General features: G+C 41.0%; 1 protein-coding gene across 1 annotated transcript; it reads right to left on the minus strand.

Moving 5' to 3' along the window:
- Positions 1-1,565: 1,565 nt before the first annotated feature.
- Positions 1,566-19,951, minus strand: ARPC4 (actin related protein 2/3 complex subunit 4). The gene is made up of 6 exons (XM_063426732.1): positions 19,874-19,951; positions 11,841-11,959; positions 9,852-9,963; positions 5,581-5,676; positions 3,071-3,241; positions 1,566-2,576 (listed from the first exon to the last, which is right to left on the minus strand). The coding sequence occupies exons 1-6, from the start codon at positions 19,874-19,876 to the stop codon at positions 2,571-2,573; spliced, it is 507 nt and encodes a 168-aa protein (XP_063282802.1). The 5' UTR covers positions 19,877-19,951; the 3' UTR covers positions 1,566-2,570.
- Between the last annotated feature and the right edge of the window lie 221 nt (positions 19,952-20,172).

Raw genomic sequence — 20,172 nt, forward strand, 5'->3', positions numbered from 1 at the left:
CAGCATATGTACACTACCGTAGGAAAGCATTAGATAGGCTGAGATCGTCAAGTTTATCTCAACCAAGGAGGCGGAGCTAGCTGCAACAAGACCCGTGCAGCGCTGGAAAAAAGGCAAGTAAAATACTTTAACAGGGGGACAAGGGAGGCCAGACGCCCCTATTAGAATTATAGTGTCAGAAATATGTTTGGATTCCATACAATATAGTGTTCCTTTAGTAGTGAAATGTAGCAAAACTGAAACATTAACTGGAAATTCTAGGCAATGAAATTCATAATAGATAAGATGCAATAATACTCCAAATTTCTGTACATAACAGATGGGGGAGAAATGCGCCCTTGAATTCTCTTCATCCACGCTCTACTCTTGAGCATTAGTGAAAGTACAATACTGAAGACTATAGACATTATTGCAAGATCTTCTTCTCTTAATGCGCAAGGAAGTGCTTCTTTCACACAGATGTTGCTAGCAATGGCTGTGGAAATTGAGAAGTTGTCAGCAGATGCTCTTCCTTTTGTTAACATATACTTTGCCCACAAGAAAGTATTCCATGTCAGTCAACAAGGGTACAGGGGAAGCTCGGAACTCAAACGTTCCCAAACAATTCCGAAGTTGAACTAAATTTTGGCCATTGGTTGCCTGTTGCCAGCATGGTAAGAGTGCTGATGACAGACGTCCAATATGCACAGAATTGACATTAGCCAGCCCTTCAACTGGCTAATTATGTTGCCAGAGGTGGAGTTACATCTCTGCAAGCAAAGGATTATATATCTATGTGCATCGTTGCATAGCGAAAGGCTGCACATACAGACTCCAATCACCATGATCACTGGAGTAGTTATGGTCCTTGGAATAACTCTTCAACAAGTGTGTGTAAGTGTTTCTGGAGGGCCTGTATAACTTTTTCCCATGATATTAACATGCTCCATTAGCACTGTGGTAAGGCTCTCAAACAATAAATGGATTATAATCCAAATCCAGACATATCCATGTTCAGACAAGTTCTCCCTGTCTTGTACCAAATGAGAAATTAATAGGCTTATTCATTAACTGGAAATTGATGGGACTCAGGTAATTCCAAAATCTTTTTCTCCAATTCTTCAAATTTTGACTAAATTTAGAAACTTACCACTCATTTCCCAATTAAGAGAATATCCCTTAGGTCGTCTTGGAGGAGACAAATTCTCGGTGGTGGTTCCCTGATCTAAATGAATTCACTTCACAGTTCTAAATATTAATGCAAACTCGACTACATGAGAAGGGAGATTGAAGAGGACTATTCTGGAAACCCAAATTAACCAATAGCCCCTCCTCCCAGTGATGTAATCCCTAAAAGTTTTAAAGCAATATAGATATATCTTTATTTATGACTTCCTCTCACATGTACTTACTAAAAGTAGTATGTTAACACCCTATTGAAGATGGCCATTTTACGTTCTTTCAAAATTAGCATTAACAGATGGGAATTAAATTGATCCATCTACGCAGTTATAAAACCCCTTACTTTTTAAAAGTATTTGTTTGCTAGAATTCATTTAAAGACCATACAGAAAAGTGCAAACTGAGACAGGACAAAAAAAGTCTTTATTTTTAAACAGGAAAAAAGTTTTTATAGAGTTAAGTGCAAGAAAAAGAGGGGGAAAAAAATAAAAATAAAGCAAAACATAATTTTACAGTATCCCAATTCCCATAACAACATGGAAGTTGACCTTATGTAAACCTTTAAGAATTAATTACAAAACTCTGTCTTAAAGTTCTGGGACTAACCATAGGATGCTGAAAGAAAACCAAAAGATGTCTCCACAACTTTTTCAGAGCAGAAGGCTCAATATCACCCGTTGAAACAATTTAGCTTGCCGATAGCCATATTTTCATTATAGCAAATGAATCTTGCTCTTATTACAGTACCTCTGGACATGATGGCAGTCTTGTTTGTTTATTTTTTATTTGTAGGTAAGTCCATGTTTTAGTTACAAACATTGTATAACAAAGCGAACAGATCAAAAGCTTAGTGTGCAAGAGAACTGCTGTGAATTCTGTCGAAACTCAAAGCCCTCACCAATTTTCTGTTCATTCAATCCTTGTCAGAATTTATTTTGTGGGGGGAAAACAATTAAATTATATATCATTTTGCAGGGAGGAAGGGAAAGAAAAAAAGGCAAGCTGCTTGCAACAAATGCCTTTATCACCCATGTTCCCATTGTGAACAGCAATGACGTTACTGGAAATTTTGCAAATATATATCAGAAAAGAAATGTAAAAATAAATTCAGTAATGACTTAAAAAAAAAAAAGAAAGTGAATACAGAATCAGACAAGTACAACATTTCTCTCAAAATAAACAATAAAAATATTCTGTCCCATCCTGTGGGGGATATTGGAATGAAGGTAAATGCCATAAACATTTCCCCCAGAGGTCTCCCTGACGAACAATCACTGCCTCTCTATACCGCACTTTAATTGCAAGCCCCCCCCCCCCCCCATTACTCCCCGCCCAGACTTTTTCAGCAGTGATGCAGAGATCCATGGGCGAGACGAGGAAGTCACATCCTGCAGAGCATCCCACAATCTTTAAAACTGCAAGGTAAACGAAAATACATGTAACTAAAACAGTAATACTGGATTAACTAGAACAATGAAATTATGTGCATGTACCTGGACTATAAAACAAAGCAAAGCAAAAAACACCTGTCAATGTCATTTGCACAGGATCTGATCATCTTCCCTTGGCATCCCTTAAAAAGAACTAATTGGCAGAGTTCTCTCAGCAAGTGTTATCTTACATTACATGGGACAATTTTGGAAAATTATGCTCAGAGATTCCTTAGAGAATCTTAAGTTAATACAGAAATGGCCTACATAGCCACACATATTTTTCCTTCCATCACTGCCTGTTAGGGTCTACCCTTGGAAAAGAGACAAAGGGATGGAAATAGAGTGCATTTTTAAATCAAAAATATGCACCCAGTATTATAAATGCTCAGTGGCAACAATTTTTTGTTTTAATGTTAGAAAATCTACGTATGCACCCACTTCAACCTGAAAATAAAAAATGTAACTTCATATCTTACATTCTTAAGGAATTCCTCAGCAACGATACGAGCTCTTGCGTTCACGGACAATTTCATCTCGCTGATCTCCTTATCAATCTCTTCCATGAAATGGATCACAAAGTCAACCAGCTTGTGTTTGTACATCTGCTCCGTATGGAAGTTTGTGATCAGGAAGCTGATATCGTATCCCTGGTTACAAGAACAAGTCTTTTACTGACAGAACTTGGACCAAAACACAGTCACTCATTAACTGTTAAATTCCATTGAATCACGCCAAAAAGTTTTTGTTTGAGGAAGGGAACAGAATGTTCTTATCCATTGCGCTTTTAGAAAATGTTTAGAACAGCAGTCTTTCCTACCAAAACTCCAATCTGCATTCGGTGCAACCAAATTGCACAATCGTCCATAAGTTCTATGTTCATGTACATGATTGCGATGCAACCCAGTTACCAAAACAGTAAGAATGCTGGTAGCAGAAACCAATGGAATAATTAAAATATATATATATATATATATATAAAATTTTTTTTTTTTTTTTTTTTACAAGTCACCAAAAATAAAAAAAGTAAAATTCCCACAACACACTGAATAGATGTATATCTTAAATATCCCCTCCCATTGGTAAACTCAACAGCTTCTTCAGCTTCCAGTATAATTTCTATGCTGATGACATGCAAATGTTATCTGTCCCCCCCTGATCTCTCCCCGTCCCTCTGGACTGCTCATTTCCTTAAACTGAACCTGTCCAAAACAGAACTTCTGATCTTCCCTCCCCCAAGTGTTGCTACTCCCTTGTCTGTGTCCCTCCAAGTCAATGGCGCTACTATCCGCTCTACTTTGCAGGCTCGCTGCCTAGGTGTTCTCATTGACTCGGACCTCTTCTTTACCCCTCATGTCCAATCGCCAAATCCTGCCACTTTCATCTCAAAAACATAGCGCGCATCCGACCCTATTTAACGCCTGACACGGTAAAGGTGCTTGTCCATGCCACTGTTCTCTCTTGCCTTGACTACTGTAATCCGCTTCTCAGTGATCTTACGTGTTCCCAACTTGCCCAGTTACAGTCCATAATGAATGCGGTGGCGAGGCTCATCTTCCTGTGTGCCTGCACCACCCCCCATGTCAGTCCCTACATTGGCTTCCCATAAGATATAAGACTATTTAAGATCCTGATAGTTACTTACAAATTGTTACACAATGCTGCTCCGACCGATTTATACTCATTAATGCACAAATATGTCTCGTCTCGGCCCCTACACTCTGCTGGAGGCCTACGTCTAACCTCTGTTTGTGCTCCTACCTCTGATGCTCACCTTAAATACGTCTCTAGGGCTGCACCATTCCTATGGAACGCCCTTCCCCTCTCTGTTAGACTTTCACGGAGTCTACACTGCTTAAAAAAAAAAACCGTTGAAAACTTACTTCTTTCGGAAAGCATATCAATTAAACTGTGATCAGCTTTCCTCCCCGCACCCCGATTCCTCTCCTGCAACTGTCATCAAAACAAAACACTAAGCCCTCCATGAACACTATCCTAGCAACCTACTTTTCTACCCTACTCTTACTTTTTGTGTCACATTACCCCACTCCCTCTAGCATGTAAGCTCATTGAGCAGGGCCCTCAATCCCGCTGTTCCTGTGTGTCCAAGTCGCCTGGTCCTGAATACGTGTCTGTTAGTCCACACATTGTACAGCGCTACGGAACTTGTTGGCGCTTTATACATAATAATAATTACAGGTGCAAAAGAGAATAAAAGACGTGCTTTAGGTAAGAGAATAGAGCCCCATTGAGAGGCTGATTGGGCAATGTTACCCAAGAGCACATTTGAAACATATAGGAATTATGAAACATGTGACAGAGGGTAGAAACAAGAAAAAAAAAAAAAAAAAAAAAAAAAAATCTTATTTGGCTTTGAATGCCGAATACTCTCTGCTACAGGAGGTCAAATGATTATACACTCCAGGCTGGAGACTGTAACAAATACAAAAGGTATGTGCTGTGACCTTTACCTGTAACCTAAAGTATGCCTTGAACTAGGAGTGCAAGTGGTGGCAAGTCAACACAATAGCCTAGCCAAGAAATACTTTTAAACATACGCAGAATAATCTGTCAGGTTCAATACATTTTTTTTTTTTTTTTTAAAGATAGTGGCCAGAAAGAACAAAACAAGGAAGATGGAAAGATTTACATACTTAAAATTTGTATTATATGTCAGTAGCCAAATGTGACACTGAAAAGATTCATAAGAAACAGCAAAAAGGCAAAATTAAAGAGAATTATAAAATGCTTGTTGTATGTAACTTTAAATTGTCTACCCCCCCCCCCTCCCCATTGTGCACCGGTTGGAGAGGTGGACCAGATGGCAGTAACTTTTTATTCCCAACACTATAGCATTCCTTTTATATGCACTGTTTTGTGCTCACCTCAATTTCTCCTTTAAAGAGGAGTTCTCTCTCTTGGAACAGTGAAATTGGAAACAAATAGCAAGAACATCACAAAGGCTGCATGACCAGCAGAGAGCTCTTACCTCTACAGGCTTTCGGCGCAAGATGAAGAAGTTTTCAGCTCTCATCATCATGAAGCGCATAAATTTATGGCACAAGATCTTTTCAATTTCATCAGCCTGGAAAATAAAGCAAATTATAATGTTCATGTATCATTGGCAGGGGAGATGGAAGTGAAAGTACCGGATTTTTCGCTCCATAAGACGCACTTTTTTTCCCCTCAAAAGTGAGGGGAAATGTCTGTGCGTCTTATGGAGCGAATGTGAAGGTTTACTTACCTGTCTTGTAGCGTTTCTCGGCAGCACAGGGCGCACCGTGGTACTGGAACTTGAATTTCATGTTCCGGTTTCCGGCGGGACTGAAAGGAAGTGCGCACTCAGCTCAGTGTGCGCACTTCCTTTCAGTCCCGCCGGAAACCGGAACATGAAATTCAAGTTCCAGTAACGCGGTGCGCCCTGTGCTGCCGAGAAACGCTACAAGACAGGTAAGTAATTATGGGACATGGGGAGGGGGACAGTATGGGAGAGGAAAATATGGGAGAGAAGAGAAGACTAGGAAGGGAAGGGGGGATGAAGACTATGGGGAGGGGAGGGGGGGATGAAGACTATGGGAAGGGAAGGGGGGATGAAGACTATGGGAAGGGAAGGGGGGATGAAGACTATGGGAAGGGAAGGGGGGATGAAGACTATGGGAAGGGAAGGGGGGATGAAGACTATGGGAAGGGAAGGGGGGATGAAGACTATGGGAAGGGAAGGGGGGATGAAGACTATGGGAAGGGAAGGGGGGATGAAGACTATGGGGGGGGGAGGGGGGGGATGAAGACTATGGGGAGGGGAGGGGGGGATGAAAACTATGGGGAGGGGGGGATGAAGACTATGGGGAGGGGGGGATGAAGACTATGGGGAGGGGGGGATGAAGACTATGGGGAGGGGGGGATGAAGACTATGGGGAGGGGGGGGATGAAGACTATGGGGAGGGGGGGATGAAGACTATGGGGAGGGGGGGATGAAGACTATGGGGAGGGGGGGATGAAGACTATGGGGAGGGGGGATGAAGACTATGGGGAGGGGGGGGGATGAAGACTATGGGGAGGGGGGGGATGAAGACTATGGGGAGGGGGGGGATGAAGACTATGGGGAGGGGGGGGATGAAGACTATGGGGAGGGGGGGATGAAGACTATGGGGAGGGGGGGGATGAAGACTATGGGGAGGGGGGGATGAAGACTATGGGGAGGGGGGGGATGAAGACTATGGGGAGGGGGGGGATGAAGACTATGGGGAGGGGGGGGATGAAGACTATGGGGAGGGGGGGATGAAGACTATGGGGAGGGGGGGATGAAGACTATGGGGAGGGGGGGGATGAAGACTATGGGGAGGGGGGGATGAAGACTATGGGGAGGGGGGGATGAAGACTATGGGGAGGGGGGGATGAAGACTATGGGGAGGGGGGGATGAAGACTATGGGGAGGGGGGGGATGAAGACTATGGGGAGGGGGGGGATGAAGACTATGGGGAGGGGGGGGATGAAGACTATGGGGAGGGGGGGGATGAAGACTATGGGGAGGGGGGGATGAAGACTATGGGGAGGGGGGGGATGAAGACTATGGGGAGCGGGGGATGAAGACTATGGGGAGCGGGGGATGAAGACTATGGGAGAAAAAAAATATTCTGAACAAACTGTCCCATAGTAAGAAACACTATGGGACAGTTTGTTCAGAATATATTGTTTTCTGGGTTTCTTCCTCTAAAAACTAGGTGCGTCTTATGGTGAGGTGCGTCTTATGGAGCGAAAAATACGGTACCTCTAAAACCGATAATCTGCAGATGCTCTAATGTTTGTATGTTAAAGCCAAGAAGGTACATGGATGCAGAAATGTCTCCCTCCCTTAGTATGCTCTTCACCTTCCTATTTTGTACATTTCTATAGATTGCACCCACATCCCACCAGTTTTCTCACACTTTTCTATTCTTCAAAACCTCTGTCTCTACATGAAGTTGTTCATGATGTCATATGTGATTTTTTTTTTCTCATTCGACCTACATCTATCATCTCCTTCACCATAATGTGTTTTTTTGGAAACACATCCCTTTCAAATATTTTAAAATAAGCATTTTTGCTCAAATTATCTCCTAGAATTCTGAGATGCAGTAATTTTCTAAAATTATCAGCGCACCACCTGCTCGGTTAAATCAGAGGGAAAAGCAATGGTAAGGCCTGTATGTGTCATACAAGTCCCTATTACCATGATAGGCTTTCTTCAATCGTTCTTTGAAAGAGCTTGCGCTCAAGTTACAAACAAAAAACCTCCAAAACCCTCTGCCGAAAAAAACAAAAAAAAGAAAAACAAAACAAAACAAGAATTACTTTAATAAACTTCCCGAATTATCACATACCATTACAAAAAAAAATTTCAACTAGTTTATCTTTAGAAGTCACCATTAAAGACTATGGGAATGTTTATAGATAAATCATTTGGTATGCTTATTAAATCAAGGGCAATATAAGATGCACCATTATGGCTAATATTTTGTGAATAAAGAACACTGATCAAAATCAGGCTACTAACAAAAATAAATAAACCCCAAAAAATAAATTGGAGACTAATCGTTAGCAAAAGATGAGTTATACTTTTGCTAGTGGCAAACTAATGCCACTTGTAATCATGATGTAAGAAAATAATCTAAATACAAAAATAACTAAATATACAAAACTTATCAAAGTGTGGCCATTGTGTTTACAGAACTCCAAAATAACCTCTCTAATATATAGACCCAACAGGGCCTTAAAGGGACACTATAGTCACCTGAACAACTACCACTTAATGTAGTTGTTCAGGTATTATCTATAGCTCCCTGCAGGCAATCTAATGTAAACACTGTATTTTCAGAGAAAATACAGTGTTTACATTGATTGAGTGACGGCCACTGGAGGTATTCCTATCAGACGGCCACTAGAGGGACTTCCTATCACGCAGGGCCCTAAGAAGACCCTGTACACGTCAGACGTATTAAAATACGTCCGACATGTTCAGGAGAGAGAAGGCACTGTGTGCGCGCCTTCTCTCTCCAGCCTGTCAGCGGAGGAGGGGGGCGGGCAAAGACCGCGAGCTGAGCTGTCACTCAGCTCAGCTCGCGGCCGCGCACACGCTCGGTAGTGCGCTCAGCACTTCAGAGGGCGGCATGAATGCCGCCCTCTGAAGTATGTGCGCATGTGCGGCGAAGCCGTGCATGCGCACAAGGAGCAATGACGCTTCCAAATGGAAGCGTCTGATTGCTCCCTGCTCGCGCCCGCCTATTTCGTCATTTTGACGAAATAGGGGGCGCGGCTTCACGAGGCTCCCGGCGCTGGAACGAGGTGAGTAAAATCTCCTCCCTGGAGAGTCCCTTTAATAACTCAGCATACCCAACATCAGGAGTGGCCAAAAGGTAGATCCTCAGATGTTTTAAAACTACAGCTTCCATGATTTTTGTCATTCTAAAAGCATGACAAGCATTCTGGATTTGTAGTTCAACATCTGGGGATCTCCTTTTTGGGCACCAATAGTTCTACAATAATATGCAATGAATAAAAACAATAATTCTACAAATTAAAAAAAAAAAAAAAGTATTGGCAATAACAGGACTTGTTGAAAGAAAAAAAAAACGATGTGTATATTGCATTACAAACAGTAGCAGGTTAGTAAATCTTTCTGACCTTACCGAGTATGTACAAAGGTAACATTACATCTCAGAAAGCCCCCCCCTCCTCCCCCCCCTTTTTTTTTTATAAAACAAAATTAAAGTCTCATCTATACTGTTCAAAGAATGTAAAACACCCTTGAATACTGAAAACACTACTAATTAGATAAGAGCTAGCTCAACTAAGCAAATGATTCCTAGTAGCTCATTGTCTCCGCAGGAGACATTCCATTTGCATTATCTTAATCTCACTGCTAAGTAACTGCATTACAATTCTATCTACGCACCCAATAGCCACGAGGCCTTCATCACAGTATAAACAACATGTACTTTGCTGAAGGGGCTCTTCCCTAATGTTGCGTCCCTTAAATACTCATTGGTCAATGTACATTAATTCCAACCTTTATTTAAAATACCATAATTATATAATTTGTCTAATGATATTTGCCATGGCTTTAAAACTATTTGTATTTAAATAGTCTTTGCACTTCAAATTTAACTAGCAGATACAGCCACTCTTTTTCATGAAGATTTCATTTTACATCTTGTCGACAAATAAAAGGACAGCTACATGGAAAACCAAAAATGCTGCTTGTGACATTCCAGTTACACTCACCTGTTTTACAGCAATGCTGACACGCACAGAGTTAATGGATCCTTCAATAAGAACTTTTTCCTTTTCGTTCCTACTTATAATCACTGGCTGTAACAGCAGCTCTTTGCTACTCCTAAGGTGGAGAAAAAAAAAAAAAAGTAAATACTTGATAACAGAAATAACAATAAATATGCAGACAATAAAGTAATCAAGGTTTTATTAGATCAGCTTATTCTGATTGTGTACTTGCAGGAAGCAAGTCCATGTTTCTTATAAAGAAAAGAGCAAGGGGTATGGTTCTTTTTTAGAGTCTAGGGGGCCCCATGACCGGTTAGTCGTCTATACATTTCTAAACTAAAGAAGCTCCCAAAACAATCTTTGCAAATGCACGTGTTAAACCTCACTGTGCAAGGACAACATAAGTGGTGTCCACAACGCGATTAGCGGTGTTTGCCTCAGTTCTCTCTGTCAGCGACTCGCTCAATGCTACAGAAATTAATTTTTTTTTTTTTTTTTAAATGGTATGTAAAAAAGATTACAGGAAGTAGTGAGCTAATGAGAGGAATAAAAAGTTTCAGACTGCAACACTAAAGTAGTTAGAAGACCAAAGCCCTCAGGTGGCAAGTGTGCTGTACTGCTACTTGGAGATCTGTTACAGGTAGGCTCCTTCACAGGACCACTGGTCACCAAGCTCATTTCATGTTAATTAAGTAGTTTGGGTGCAGTAGGTCTGTCGTTTTTAACACTGCAATGTAAAGCTTGGTCATGTGTTGCGGAAGCTCATAGGAAATCACTTCTATACTTTCCTATGAAGCAATGGATTCATACACTGCACTTGCCAAGTATGCATATCAGGGAGCATCACAAGAGGAGGCCAAGTCTCCTCGATGACGTAAGAGGTGAGCAGGACAATGGTGAGTAAGAAAACTTTATTTTATTGGAAGGAAAAAGTACAACAGGGAGCGGGGGGAGGAGGGTCACTTATAAATAACTAGGGACAAGTTTAAATAATTAGCATTACAGGTTTGTATCCTTCACACTATGTTCATTTATTGTGAACGAACCTGAGCTACAATTGTCTGACATTCCACCCACAATAAAAAATAAACATTTAGTAGTAGGTAAACCAACAGTAGCTTGGTGTACCTGCTATCAGCTTAGCCAGCAATTCTATTCATTCTGTGTGATGAAAAGAATTAAAGTCACATGCTTAAAGGGACACTATAGTCACTAAAACAATGTTCGCTTAATGAAACAGTTTTGGTGTATATATCATGCCCCTGCAGTCTCACTGCTCAATTCTCTGTCATTTAGGAGTTCAATCACAATGTTTATGAACCCTAGTCACACCTCCCTGCATGTGACTTGCACAGCCTTCCTAAACACTTCCTGTAAAGAGAGTTATCTAATGTTTATCCTTCCTTTATTGCAAGTTCTGTTTAATTCAGATTGTATTATACCCTGCTATGTTAAAAGCTTGCTAGACCCTGCAAGAACCTCTTGTATGTGATTAAAAGTTCTATTTACAGAGAAAGAGAGATACAAATGTTTAAGGTAAAATTACATGTGATTGAAAGTGAAACCAGTTTTTTCATGCAGGTTTTGTCAATCAGAGCCAGTGGAGTTGTGGCAATGGTTGTATAAACAGAAACAAAGTGATTTAACTCCTAAATGGCAGTGAACTGAGCAATGAAACCTGAGAAGCATGATCTATACACTAAAACAGCTTCATTCATCTAAATGCGTTTAGGTGACTATAGTGTCCCTTTAACCACATATTCCATAAACCCACACTGAGTAGAGATTTATGGGATAATACTTCGTATCATGAAAATAACGAGAGCATGCTAAAGGGCCGGGCCACTTCCTGGACTGGCAAAAGCTCCTTGGATTGCTGTAAAACCAAAAGATTTATGTGTTTACCCTTCTTCCCCACCACCATGTCCATTAGAAGGGCATTTACACAGCAGAAAATCAGTTATGAAAAATATTCAAAGCTTTCCATCGTACCTGACTTCAACTTCAGGCTTGTTATGTCGCTCCACAACCTGAGAAGAGAAATTTTCCAGGCATACTGCCACCTCCAACGTGGAGCGGACTGCGCAGAGGTATGGACGAAGTGTGGCAGTCTGAGAAGGAGACAAATAGAACTGTTAGAAATGCAGTCCTAAAGATCTATGTGAATTACTCAAAATTAAGAGTTCACTGTATCTTTTAACATTCATGAAGCACTACTTTAAACTGACTGCGCATATTACTCACTAACTAATGGTTCTCTTTCTCTAGTGTTTTCTACACTGCTTGTCCTTAATAAAAAAAAAAAAACTATTTTATCAAGATACGGCACCATTTTAAACAAAACTTTAGTGGTTTATAATTTTTAAAATATCAGATAAGAGTGGTCCTGATGCTGTGATGAGAAATTTGAATAGACCATAAAGCAGGGCTTGACATATCACAGGGGCCAGGGCGAAATTTCTTGTCATCATGGTGACCTGGCAACTGGGATTTGTCATTTGTCAGTACTTTAGCTAAGAAAGTCGCTGCAGGGATCACTGAAGCTGGCTTCTGGGGGGGCATGCAGGAGGCCAGCCGCCGCAGGGAATTTTGAAGCTGGCTGCCGTGGGTAGAATGGAGGCGTCACCTGAGGGAGCAGTAATCTTCCTGTAGTTCCTCTCTGCTCCCTCACACACCGTTTAGTGATGTTGGGAGATGAATATAACATCACTCCAGCCCCGGCATCCCTACAGAGTGCGCAGGGGAGCAGAAAGGAACTGCTGGATTGGAGAGCAGCCTCACTGGACCCCAGGGAAAGATCCACTAAGCTTTCCCAAAGGTAGGGAAGCTGGGTGGATTTAAACTAAAATAAAAATAGCAATTTGTGATTGTGTGAGAAAATAGGTGTGTGTGTCTGTCTGTCTGTCTGTCTATCACAGAGAGTGTATGTCTCAGTCAGAGAGTGTGTGCGTGTCTGTTTAGGTACCTGCCCCCTCCGATCGAATGAGAAAGGTGTTTTTACGCACCTTTTTCCCACGCTGTGTCAGTTTTGCCGCGACTGGTCCTACCTCCATGGCTGAGATGATCAATCTTTATGATCTCAGCAAAGCCAATACTTTCCCATAGGAAAGTACTGGGAGGATATTACACACGCGCAGCAAAATACGCTGCGCAAATCAGCATCTCCTCATAAAGATGCAATGAATTAAGGCATTTCTATGAGGAGCATTCAGCGCCTCCATGCAGAGCTTGGAGACGCTGAACATGGGTGCTGCACACTGTGCAGCTCTGACCGAGGACTTTAATGGCCGTCTAAGTGACTGTCACTAGAGGTGTTACTAAGCAGCAATGTAAACATTGCCTTTTCTATGAAAAGGCAGTGTTTACATTGTAAAGCCTGCAGGGACAGGCTAAAGACACCACAACAACTACATTAAACTGTAGTGATTCTGGTGACTTTAGTGTCCCTTTAAGAAATGCATTTTTCTTTCAAATAGTTTTTATCAATACATTTTCAATAATACAAAAGAGAAAATTAAAATTAAAAATTAAAAAAAATACGGGGGAAGAATTGCATGTTTCTTGTTGAAAATTAATCTTTGTTAAAAAAACAAACAAAAAAAACAACAACCTTAAAACTAACTTTTTTTAGCACACAAGACCACTGTCACTCCTTGCAGTGGATGGAGAGCTGGTTGTTGCTCCATTTTCTCAGGTTAGGTGCTGCTCTTGGAAAAAGCTGAAAGGGGGCATATGGGGTTTAACCCCACATGTTTCATATTCACAGAGGGGAAGGTGCTTGGGGAGGAGGACATTTCCCCTCCTCTTATCCAATAGAGCTCCAACTGGGAAACTGAATAAAATCAGGAAAGGAGAGCTTACAGCAGGTCTCACACATTGCTGCCTTACTTGATGCTGGGCCGGTTGTGGAGGTCCTCTGATCTCTCCAGCCCGGCCATAGCTGCTCCGGCCCCCTTCCACAGGCCTTCCGTCCATGACCGATGTGACCGAGTGGTCAGTATGCCTAGAGTTTCTCTAAAACTACAATGTTTTACATTGCAGTACTAAATGGGATAGGGACACTCACTTCAATGAGCTGACGTGGTCTGAGTGCCTTTAAATAGGATAACATTTTTTTTTTTTTAAATGTTCATGTTGGCACAGAGGAACATTTACCAGATGTCCATGCAAAGAGTATTTACAGTTCTCTAGACCACATTGAAAGATCCTAGGTGGAGGAAGGGTTAAAATTACCATTCAATTTTTTTTTTTTTTATAAAAAAAAAAAAACACTGATCATGAGGATTTTAGCCATTTTATATGAAAGGGTGAGGAAAAGTCCCTGCAAAATATGAAAGTTCTGGTGGCATAACATGTAATGATGGGGTTAAACTCAAATCTGATCTCTGAGGAAACAATGCTGAAGAACACTTCCTACCAGTTCTCAAAAATTACAGAAAAAAAATAAAAAGAATAAAAGCACAGCATCAGCACAAACGTAACCACATGTTCTATTTTAGGAACAGGCTGATCTAGCCATGATGGAAGCTATTTTCATTTGTATTCTACTTTGAAGCACTAATGTTAGGAACTGGAATCTAGCCCAGAATTGTCTCATTGCAGAACGGTAAATACACAACAGTGAAAGACTGCACCACTCAAAATCCATTCATTCATTTGATCCAAGATCAACCCCTCAATATATTTGAGAAACCTAAACTAGACTGTCTTTTTGATGTATGAAGTATCACATTGTTAAACAAAAACTATAAATGAGGTAAAAAAAAAAAAAAAGAAAACAACAACACAACATACTCCAAACACCATAACCACTACAGCCCACTGTAATGTTTACAGTGTCAGTAGTGTTTTTGCACTGTCTCACAGTAAGATGTCAAAAGTTTTCAGCACAGTTTGACACTTTTCAGGGATCTGATGGACACCCACGCTGCATCCGCTGATCCAACAAGAGATGCTGAATTGCTCTGTAGTGCAAAGAACATGTAATGCAGAAGCATGCTCATTAGTCGAGGGAGCACAGCAAACCCTATTCGCCAACGAGCTTATAGTGACGGCATCTGGTTTCTCCTGCTTGAGAGGACTGGATGCAGTGTGGGGACCCAGGTAAGATGTCCAACTACACCAATACAGTTTGACATTGAATATGTTAACCCTTCACAATTTTTTTTCCTGCTACCTGGCTTTCAAGAAAGAGCACCTTTTGATGTGTAACACCATAGTTTCATTTTAGAAATCACTCTTGGTATATCACAATGAATGCATGCATTCTATAAACAGACTGTATGGGTTATTTATAAAGTCAAGTGATCACCAAGGAAACCAAAGGAATATTCTGACAGCTCCACTTTTAAGACTTCGGCCCCAAACATTGTATGGCAAATACCTAATGTAAACAAAAAGCACCTTGATAACATAATCAAGAAGGCAAAAAAGCAGCAATAGTACCAGTAAGAACAAAGAATTCAGCTAAGGTATTCACATATATTCCCCAAAGACAATCTGATAAGGGAGTACTACTAGACAAATTTCAAAGATTCATAATAAAGGATGTGACTCACAGTTGTTTCAACATGCCCGAACAGGATTGCAAATACCATCTACAATGCTTCACAAAAAAAAACTATGCCTTTTATCCAGCAAGACTTTCTTAGCCAAAATTATAAACATTTGCCATGTTGTACGGAATTCATTAAGCAGAGAATAGTTAAAGATTTAATTGGCTGCATAATAGTAAATAATTATTTCAGAAGACTCTCCTAATCTAAATTCAGAGCTATTTTTTGAAGTGTTCATAAAATACCACCATTATTTTTATTGTATTTATTTAAGTGATCTAAATAGTAGTTGTTTTCTTTTAGCAAAATATTTTGCCAGTTTTCACAGAAATGTCCATTTCGGATGATGCCACATTTGCACTGGCAGGAAAAGAGAAGTAAAATAAAACACTTTTCAGCTAGGAAAAAAAAGTTATAAATCTGTTGCGTTTGTGAAAAAAGAAAAAGAAATAGCACATGTTCAGAAATTCTGTTTAGACCAATAGACTGTTTATTTGCTCAATTTCCGGAAGCAGAGGTGATGGGGTCCCAATCACGCGTTTCTATTTTGTTGGCCTTTGTTAATCTGTTCGCTGTTATAGAAAGAGGAAGTATTGGGGATGGTGCTTGGTCTTATACAGGTTACTGTGTCAGGATTCGTTGAAAGTATCCCTGTATGATTTTTTTCCTTTGTGTGTATTATTTCTGCACTGCTATTGTGGATCAGTAAAGACAGTATTAAGCAATACTGGCCTACGTATCTTTTATAAAATCATGACTTCTCATCAGGCATGCATATGTGGCACAAAATGAATGAACGAACACTCTAAAGCTGCCACTCACATACCTAGAGTAAAAATGGAAACGATTAAACTACCAATTATTCTAAGAATTCATAGTAATGATATTAAAAGGCCCAGTAAACTCTGTATCAGGGCCCAAATTTAGTTCCCATACCATTTTAAAAAGGTCAGAAAAATCCGTAAAATAGAAACATCACATTAATCCAGACTAATAGAGATGAAACTAAGCACCAGAATCATTACAGCTTAAAAGACATGCTTCCTATCAATGAAATGGTCTGGTTGCCATATGCCCCCCCGTTTTAACCCTGCAACTAAAAAAACATTACCTTCTGCAGATCAGCAATGTTTTCATTGCCTCTAGTGGCTGTCACTCAGACCATCTGACTGGCACTGTGTTGTATTTTGCAATGAAATGGATTTCTATAGGAAAGCATTGGATTGGCTGAGATAATCAATTTCCGTGATCTCAGCCAAGGAGGCAGAGCTTCCATGCAGAGACCAGTGCTGCGAGGGAGAAAAGGCAAGTAGAAAAACCCATTTTACTCCATGCAGTTGGGAGCAGGTCACCTAACCTGCCAACAGGGCAATAAAGCTTTAAGATTACAGATTTGTATTTCTAACACTATAGTGTTCTTTAAATGTAGTGATTCTAACACAAAGATACTGTTCCTGAAGTCTGAGCAATGTAAACACTAGATTTATGCAAACATTACAATGGGTTCAAATTCCTTTTAATCCACATCCAGACAAACTGATTAGTCTGGGCCTGGATCAAAAGCAATTTGATTTGGACGAACCAGCTCAAATACATTTTTGCACTAGGCTAGTTAACACAGCCTTTTCTGAGAAATTACCGCGTTTACACCTATAGTGGCTGTTAACATAGCCACTAGAGGGGTGTCTCCTTTATAGGGCCAATGTTCAGAGTCTTCATGATTCCAAATAATCCCCATAGATATACACTGAGGTGACACAGATCTATGAGAAGATGCTGAAAGGCACAGCACAGCGATTGCAGCACATGCACAGTAGCCCCTCAATGTTTCTTTGGGGCAAGTGATGATGATCAGAGCAGTATCAAGACTGCCAGGTTTGTTCTAGCCTTACAAGCAATGGACACCGAGATAGACTGTTAACATTCTCAGCCAATCCACCCATTGCTGCTTTGGCTAATACTTCCTCTTTGTTTACATTGAGGGTTAAATCCACCGCTAGGCTTGTCTTCCTATTTCTATAGTGTTGCTTTAAATTTAGTAATCCTTTTACATGGGTAAGGATGGGAAGTTGTGGCATAGCAAATGTCACATTGAATGGAAAAAAAACAAAACCAACATTTAGCAAACTGAAGAAAATAAAAATACGGTTCCTTGTTGATTAGTTCATGCAACTTCCTAAATAAAAAGTGATACCCTTCTCTAAAAGAAAAATGGCAAAAACAACCCAACGTTGAAAATAAGCTAGTAATTTATTTGTGCAAGAATCAATTACTTGCCAACTAATTATTGTTTACCATATTATAGTATAGTATAGTGCAGGGGTAGGCAACCTTTTAGCAGCACTGTGCCGATAAAGGATTGTGATGTCCCGTAGCATGCCGATCCTATTTTTTTTATTTGAGGTCTGTATGCTGCCGTATTCTGCTTGTGTTATTTTTACTGTAATTGCTTTGTATCGTTGTATTTGTGCGTATATGAGCTATTATATTGTATATGTTCATTAGTAGTTTATGGTATCGTGTATGATACATATGAATGTGGGCTGTGTATGACGGCTGCTTGTGGAATTGTTTGTGGATGGATATGTCACATTGTGTGTTTGGTAGTGTGTGGGGGCTGTTTGGGGTATTGCATGTGGGATTGTGTGCATGTATGTGGATTGTTAGTGATGTTGCATTAGTGGGGATTGTGTGTATGTTTGTGAGTGGGCTGTTCATATTATATGTATGAGGGGAGGCTTACTCTGCAGGTCTGTGTATATCTAGCAGTGTGGGTGGCTTCCCTGGGTTCCAGTGGAGACCAGGCTGGCCAGGTACAGGTCAAGGACAGGAGCTGCAGGCTGCTCTACTACAGTGTGGATTCCCATTCACAAGTGCTGGGAGGAACTGATCTGAGATCACTTCCTCTACGTTCTGCAATGCATACATTGAGGATTTTCCTTCACCACCTTTTCGTATTAGCAGATATCTGAAGTTTCACTGAGACTCCTTATAGCCAGAGCCTGTTTGGCTCTAGCAGCCTTGAATGCCGTGGAAAGACACCTCGAGTGCCGTGCATGGCACTAGTGCCGTAGGTTGCCTACCCCTGGTATAGTGCATGTTCTAATGTAGAGATACTTTTAGCCACAAGAAAGAGTCTAATCGAGGTGTTTAGTAACAATGTAAGAATGTGTCCCTCAACCAATTTTACAAATCTAACATTGGGTCGAACAAGGTGATTCCATGAAAGGAAAAAACAAAACAAAAACACTACTAATTACTTGCTTGTCTGTTTAGTAGACTCATACAAAATGGATTTAAGTTTGTATAAATACATTACATTGCTTATAATCTACAGGCAAAAAAAAACAATCCATCTGGGATTCACCTAAGAAGTTTTATTCAAAGAATATGACCCCACGGATAAGTCTGGACTGATCAATTAATTTGGGCGTAGATTAAAAGAAACTTGATCTATTCGTACAACCTGAAGTGCATTTGTGCACAATTTTACGGTTTATCAACAGTTAACCAATAATCTACTTGCACATATGCTAAACTGTCACTAATATGGCAAAAAATGGAACCTTACCAATCTGTCACCCTACTTGCCCTTAGCCCACAAGAGTACATACCTAGTCAAAATCTGCCTTTAATTTTGCTGAGAGTGTGTGTGTGTATATATATATATATATATATATATAAAAAAAAAGTTAACACTGTCTGCAAACGCATAACCCCCAAAACTTGCCATCATATTTTTCCCCTGGTCAATAACATTCCAATATACATTGCTTTGTCAATCATTTGGCCTAGGGGTAGCAAATCGAACTTTGTTTTCTGGATACATTTCATGCCACCATGGCAAAGGACGTAAAATAAAGAGAGTTCAATTACAGTAGGCAGCAATCGTATGCTGCAGTGGTGGAGATAAATGAATCGAGACGTAGAGCACGATGAAATGCCACGTTTGACGCCTGACGTTGACCCTGCTTCATATAATTGCAATATGGACGGGGCAGCACTTTTCATGCTCTGCCCATCTGCATAAAAAGTGATGGGTGTCCAGGAAAACCATGGTGGTTCTAGTAACCTCAATGAGCCAATTAAATGGCCTGCCTACCTGCCACTGGTCTGGCAATCAACATTGCACCAACCAGGGACATCTTTTGGCACTCCAGCCATTTTGGACTACACTTCCCATAATGCTCAGCCTAGACTGACTAGTTATGGTCGGGCAAGCGACCCACAGTGGTTGTAGTGCCACATACTGTCCCTCAGTATGTGTATCTATATCTATTAATATATGGAGAGGCGGCTCACAGGAAGCTCTCCCTCTGTTATTACTCAGTGACCGGGCCCATGCACACCCAGGGGCCGCTCACAGACACACCCCAGCCTGAGAGCCACAACTAGAGGGCCCAGGGTCACCCTGCCTCCCCGCAGCGCTCTGCCGCCGGCTCCCCCGGGATGGCCTGCCCTCTCACTCACCATCGCTCCGGTATCCCCCCGATAGCGGAAGTGACAGCTGTGCGCATGCGCGGCCGACTTTCACCCACCCTCACTGACAGTAAGCTGCTGGGCTATACCATTCACAGAATGGGGGGGTAGCACATGGAATATTCCCCCGTTTGGGTGTCGGAATGGTGAGCAGTACTTAATATTTAATTACTACCGTTATAATAATTATAGATAATTGGTGCACTGATGATCACGGTGGGTCTGGTGGGTTATGTGGCGGGCACAATAATATTTTTGAATCCACGTTTCCTCTTTCTTAAAAATGGACT

Source organism: Pelobates fuscus, chromosome 7 (genome assembly GCF_036172605.1).
Source record: "Pelobates fuscus isolate aPelFus1 chromosome 7, aPelFus1.pri, whole genome shotgun sequence".
Taxonomy (NCBI): Eukaryota; Metazoa; Chordata; class Amphibia; order Anura; family Pelobatidae; genus Pelobates; species Pelobates fuscus.